The sequence below is a fragment of the Trichoderma evansii genome, assembly GCF_050947405.1.
Source record: "Trichoderma evansii strain SZMC 28006 chromosome Unknown GGI43scaffold_16, whole genome shotgun sequence".
Classification (NCBI taxonomy): domain Eukaryota; kingdom Fungi; phylum Ascomycota; class Sordariomycetes; order Hypocreales; family Hypocreaceae; genus Trichoderma; species Trichoderma evansii.
Window position 1 is genome coordinate 862,948 of NW_028145190.1, and position 6,000 is coordinate 868,947.

A 6,000-nucleotide genomic window follows, 5' to 3' on the forward strand; every position below is an offset into this window, starting at 1 on the left:
ACGCCATCTTAGGCGTTGTTAGGCGGCGGAGCCTGCAAATCATAGCCGTGCATCTATACTTGTAAATACTACGCAGAAAATCACACATGTTCAATGCCTCGTCGTTGGCTGTTATTCATTGCATCATTCTATGTTATACAGAATGCAAATTTCAGATGTCCCCCACCCCCCCCCCCCCCATTTCCGTTAGCAGTACGTGCAGCCGGACTTTCTTCCCTCAGTCTCTACTACGAAAACCAGCGTTATCTTGCCTTGTCTTCAAACCCCATCCATGATTTAGGAGCCAAAGTGTGCCGCCACTAAGAAAGCAGTAAATTTTTGTTAATATAGCTCCCACAACGCATCGCATAAGACCAGACTATTGTCAAGCATGGCACTTGGTGAGAGCAAGGACACATTACAAACATCAGGTAAGTAAGACGCCTTTGCGAGATAAGTCTTTGCGTGTTTCGCTAATCAAAGAAGGAGAATCTGCTGTTGCATCTTTCGATGTGACTCAGTTGAACCAAAGGGAAAATATTCCAGTAACAGGCGTTACAGAAGACCCTCATATCTATCCCGAAGGCAGACGCGATGCCTGGCTGGTAGTATTCGGGGCATGGTGCGGTCTGACTGCTTCATTGGGCATTTACAACACGTCTGGGGTCTTTGAAGTTGTCATTTCTCAGGCTATTCTTCCACAGGACTCGGCATCTACCCTCGGTTGGCTATTTTCCACCTATGCCTTTGTGAACTGGATCTGCGGCGTGCAAGTAGGGCCTACTTTTGACGCCATTGGCCCGCGGGCCTTGATTGCAGCCGGCACTATCTGCACTCTGGCTGGCATCTTTACGCTAAGTATATGTACGGGTAAGCTTCGCGAATCTGTAACCATACCTACTAAGCGCTAGACTAACAATACTTACCATATGATATTGTAGAATAATACCAGATTCTCCTGTCATTCTCCATCTTGACGGGTATCGGATCTTCTCTTCTTCTGACACCATCCATGGGCTGCGTCGCTCATTGGTTCATGAAACGTCGTGGCCTCGCAAGCGGTATAGCTTTCATCGGCGGGGGGGTTGGCGGCGTACTCTTTCCGCTCATGATGCAATCCCTACTTCCTCAAGTGGGATGGGCATGGACAGTTCGTACCCTGGGTTTCTTATTTATGGTTCTCTGTGCCGTCAGTATTGCATTTTGCCGAAGCCGAATACCCCCACGAAACGGCAATGCCACGACTTGGCGAGATGCGTTACCCAACCATCGAATCTTCCTTGACGGGACGGGAGCGATGGGGGCTACCACTGCAGGGGTGCTGCTGACAGACTTGGCATACTTTATTCCCATCGCCTACACGCCAAGCTACTATATTGATCGCCAAGGCCTGTCCTCAGAGGAGTCCCTAAACGGTTCGGCCGCTTTCGCGTATCAACTGCTTGCTCTTCTTAATGCGGTATCTTGTATTGGCCGATGTGTGGCTGGCGATCTAGCTGATCGGTTTGGAAGATACAATACCATGATTGTCTCTCTTCTGCTCTGTGCCATATCCGTCTTGTGCTTGTGGCTGACCGATATCATGGTGCCTGGTCTGGAGAGCGATGGACTCCTCATAGCCTTTGTCATATTGTTTGGCTTTCAAAGCGGCTCGAACGTTAGCTTGACCCCTATCTGTCTTGGCCAGCTCTGTGATACGGAAGATTATGGGAGATATTACGCCAGCTGCTTCACAGTAGTCGCATTTGGTGTCTTAGCAAGCCTGCCAATAGCCGGTAGCTTGCTTGGCGCGACAGGGGCCACTGGAAAGGAAAAGTATTGGGGGGCTGCCGTGTTTACCGGGATGAGTTACTTAGCTGCCCTCCTGTGCTTCGTATGGGTAAGAGTCAAGCTCAAGGGCTGGTCTTGGAGGGTCAAGTAGTGATTGTCGCTAGATTCGCTTCTGTATGCCTATTTACCGACAAAGAGTGATTCAAATAATATAGAGGCCTAAACTGAGAACAAAGTTATACTCAATTGGGAAATAGAAAAGAGAAATATATAATCCCAAAAAATAGTCAATGTCCATTCAAACTAGGATAAAATCTGCGATACTACATCGTTATGTCACTAAAAGCGGATATATAGTGACAAAAGAAAAAGCTATTCTGAAGACTTTGGCGAGCCTGGAGAGATAGTTTGACCATTTTCGGCCATACTCCCAGGAGTTTTTTTGGAGGCATATTTAGGAAAAGTTCATGACTTCGAGTGGAAGAAATGCGCGGGGGAAATACACGCAAGCTTGTACACAGGGCGAGGAGTAAGCCAAGTTCTCCGAGTCAGTATGATGCAAGCGACAGTTTATTTGAAGACGAAATTTCATTACGTCATTAAGTAGTAACAAATGACCTCAATGGGTATAAGATTCTAAGCTCCCGATGTAAACATTTGTGATTGTGTTCGCAATGTCCGTATTTCCGCCATTCCACCACGCTCATCTTCACTTAAACCAGTAGGAAGCAACAAACCCACGAGGCCATCGCAATCGTATTTTATCGGTTCAACATGTATCACGCCTTTCTACAATCTTTTAAAGAAGAATCAAAACATACGGGGCATCTATTGCGCAAGCAAATCCTGGACAGACAGATGAGATGTATCTAGTCTTATGTCAGATGACGAAGGAGCTCTGGCGCATCTACTTAGAACCTTGTTGCCACAAAGAAAGAAAGTATAAAAGCGAGCAAAGACTTTCTTAAAGAAAGGAAGGGCGGAGATAAATAGTCATTTTTGAAGGTATCTAGCTGCTATCTAGCAACAAAGACGCTTCCACCCCACTTGATTTTCTATCACTCTTCTTGCAGGAACTCAGTCGTCGCATCTTAGATATCTGCTTCTTTTCTAGATAATCATATTTTATAAGAATCCCTTGCCCTTTTAATGTAAGCGAAGCATAAGGAGAATACACACAGATTCTTTAGTTTGCCTTTTACATTACACGTCCCAAAATTTTACTTTTTTTTTATATCTTTAGCCATTTATATATTTTTGGTTTTCAAAGAGCATCTTCAAGATGATGGCCGACGTTCAAACACCTGACATGTATCTTGCCCAAGCTCGTGCTTGTGGTAGTGTGCAGGATTGCATGAGCCTCTACGACAAATGGGCCGCCACTTACAATGACGAAGTTATGGACAAAGCTCAAGAGTACGTCGCTCCTAAAATTGTTGCCCAAGTTGCTCTCCGGGCATCAGGCAACTTTGCCCAAAGTGCCATCTTGGATGCAGGTTGTGGTACTGGCCTGGTTGGCCAAGCTCTTGGGTTGGCTGGCGCAAAGATTATAGATGGACTGGATCTGTCACCTGCTATGCTCAAAATTGCAAAAGAGACTGGGGTCTACAGCAATCTGTCCCAGGCAGACCTGACCCAGCGTGTACCAAAGGAAGATGGAATCTATGATCTTGTTACATGCGTTGGCACTTTTACAAATGGCCACGTTGGTCCTGATCCTGCCATCAGAGAATTTATCCGCCTGACCAAGAAGCATGGGACAATCATTATTACCGTCTTAGAGGAATTTTGGGAGACCGCCAATTTCAGCGCCGAAATTGAGAAATTGGTAGCCGAGAAGCTAATAGTAGTTGCTGTAAAGGAGGTCATCGATTACGTCAAAGGTCATGGCGATAAGGCAATGCTAGTAGTTATTCAAAAGGAGTGACGTGATGAGAGAGAGCATGTAATAAGTTTTGGTAGTTTTTGATATTTGTAAGGAAAAGGGAATCCGTATGTTGTGTTTAATTCCAACACTGGCGGGTTTGCCATTACATGGCGTCTGAGCAGCGAGTGGCCACTGTTCAATTCAAATTCTCAAGTTCCACTATTGAGATTACACATTGAATGTGAACCCAATAGCGCATGTGCGGATAAGGACAGATATTCTACGAATATTCTAACGAATAACACTTCTGGTTGGGTCTATACTAGAAGTTAGGACAGAGGTGCCGAAATAAGAAGGTGTGAATCTCCCTCACGATTTAGCTCTTCCGCTAAACTCTAGCGCAATCTGTATGTTTAATATCCGTGCTCCGCAAATCCGAGATTTTGGCTAGTGGTGTACGGTTATAGTGGCACACTTTGGATGATGACGTATTTACGAGAGTAGGATATCAAAGCGCTGAGAAGAAGACAAAGCTCAACATACACAGGAGATATGCGGCATTTATAGGTGTACAGTGCATGATGCTATGCCATTATCGTTCTGTGGTGCATTTACGTGCATAGTTAAATCAGGTTTACTCCACCGGATCAAACTCAATGAGCATATACACACTGGAATACCACGTTACTCCGTAATTCCAGTGGGATTAGACAGCACAAATAAATGTAATATAGCACATGTATACTTGTGCTCTTATCCCGATCGTTAGTTTAAAAATTCATGACATTGCAGATGTGGCTATATCAATGACCCTATAAGCAATTCAAGTGAAATGACTTTTCGACATCAAGCGACTGAGATGTATATTTGGTTAATATCAATAATTGGATATCTAACACTACTAAATACTCATGATTTTAAGCTATTTTATAGATATATAAGCCGGAATAATACCTGCATATATGATAGGAGAAAGAGATATGCAAGGGGGAGTCATGTGCATTAGCTCTTCTTTAAGTTTAAGGCTTATTATTGCGACACGATTACCAGACCGCTCTTCCGCTCTTAATTCTCTCCTTCGTCATCATCAAGATTCTGACACGTGGTACAGCTGGTTAAATATCTGGACTGTACTTCCGTTTCTTGCTTGTCATCACATCTCTATATCAAGGGTACAATAGGAGTGAGAGATTAGACATATTGACACAGCAGAACCAGTAAGGTCTCCTCAGTACCATATCAAGATACCAGGCTGGTAACTCATGCTGGCATATGTGGTTATTACTTCTAATATTATCTTTTTAGGCTTGTGTTTTTTTATTCGAGCTGACCCATCTGATTCGAAATGGGCGATACCAGCAACACCAACGGAAGAGACGAGGCTGGTATTAGCGATGCAGCTTTATACGATTTGAGGAGAGCCAAGAGAAGGCTGGACACTCTCGCTGGAAAACCCAAGTGGGATCTCAGCGACACGGCAGATTTTGACTGCATGCACTATCTAGGCGATGCTGCGTTGGAAAAAGCATGTCGGACATTGGGCATGGAACGTGGACAGACAGTTGTCGATATCGGTTCGGGCTTCAGCGCCACCGGCCGCTATTTGCACAAGCGGTGTGGCGTTGATGTCACTGGCATTGAGCTTCAGCCCGATATTCACCAGCTCGCCGAGATGATCACCGAGAGAAACGGTCTCGCGGGGGGTGTACGCTCAGTCAATGCAGACTTTACAAAGCTTACGATGGATAAACCTGTGGACTATATTGTCTCGTTCCTATGCATTCTACACATCCCCGACAGAAACACGCTGTTCCAAAAAGCAGCCAGTACCCTGAAGCCAGGAGGGAAAATCTACATTGAGGATTATTTCGCTCGAACGGCGCTCAGCAAAGAAATCGGCGACCAATTGCGCGACATTGTGTCTTGTCCATACCTACCGAGCCGTGACCAGTACATATCCGACCTGACAAAGGCAGGATTTCACGACATTCAGTTTGAAGAAGTGTCAGAGGAGTGGGCAAAGTTCGTGCACGAACGGGCAGCCAGTAACAGACAAAGGGGGACAAGCGAGGCACCACTTACTCTTTTCTATGATACGGTTGATGTATTGTTTGCTGGCCGTGAGCTCGGGGGTGTGTGCATTACGGCGACCAAAGCATAAGATTTGGAATTAGAGCGAAATTATTTTACATGATCAGAGTCCATAGCTGCGTAAATGATACATCTACACCTTATAAACTGGCTATGTGCGCAGACCATTGGGGGGGGGGGGGGGGGGGGGGGGGGGGGGGGGGGGGGGGGGGGGGGGGGGGGGGGGGGGGGGGGGGGGGGGGGGGGGGCGGGGCGGGGGGGGGGGGGGGGGGGGGGGGGGGGGGGGGGTCTTG

At 46.3% G+C, this 6,000-nt stretch overlaps 3 protein-coding genes across 3 annotated transcripts in view; all 3 read left to right on the plus strand.

Moving 5' to 3' along the window:
* Positions 1 to 185: 185 nt before the first annotated feature.
* On the plus strand, positions 186 to 2,193 carry GGI43DRAFT_428901 (major facilitator superfamily domain-containing protein). Its single transcript, XM_083209034.1, has 3 exons — positions 186 to 410; positions 466 to 866; positions 932 to 2,193. Exons 1-3 carry the CDS (start codon positions 371 to 373, stop codon positions 1,898 to 1,900), a joined length of 1,410 nt encoding a protein of 469 aa, XP_083058721.1. The 5' UTR covers positions 186 to 370; the 3' UTR covers positions 1,901 to 2,193.
* Positions 2,194 to 3,031: 838 nt separating this feature from the next.
* Positions 3,032 to 3,676, plus strand: GGI43DRAFT_385833 (class I SAM-dependent DNA methyltransferase; the record flags this gene model as incomplete). Its single annotated transcript, XM_083203710.1, has 1 exon — positions 3,032 to 3,676. One exon carries the CDS (start codon positions 3,032 to 3,034, stop codon positions 3,674 to 3,676), a length of 645 nt encoding a protein of 214 aa, XP_083058722.1.
* A 1,003-nt stretch (positions 3,677 to 4,679) lies between these two features.
* Positions 4,680 to 6,000, plus strand: part of GGI43DRAFT_410661 (SAM-dependent methyltransferase) — a 1,392-nt gene continuing 71 nt past the window's right edge. Inside the window, exon 1 of the mRNA XM_083206639.1 lies at positions 4,680 to 5,846. Within this exon, the coding sequence (XP_083058723.1) occupies positions 4,962 to 5,777 (816 nt within the window). The 5' untranslated portion in view covers positions 4,680 to 4,961 and the 3' untranslated portion in view covers positions 5,778 to 5,846. The remainder of the gene's footprint in view (positions 5,847 to 6,000) is intronic.

Coding starts and splice junctions, on each gene's coding strand:
- GGI43DRAFT_428901 (XM_083209034.1), top strand. CDS start 371: ATGGCACTTGGTGAGAGCAAGGACACATTACAAACATCAG. Junction 411..465: donor GGACACATTACAAACATCAG/GTAAGTAAGACG, acceptor TAATCAAAGAAG/GAGAATCTGCTGTTGCATCT. Junction 867..931: donor CGGGTAAGCTTCGCGAATCT/GTAACCATACCT, acceptor GAATAATACCAG/ATTCTCCTGTCATTCTCCAT.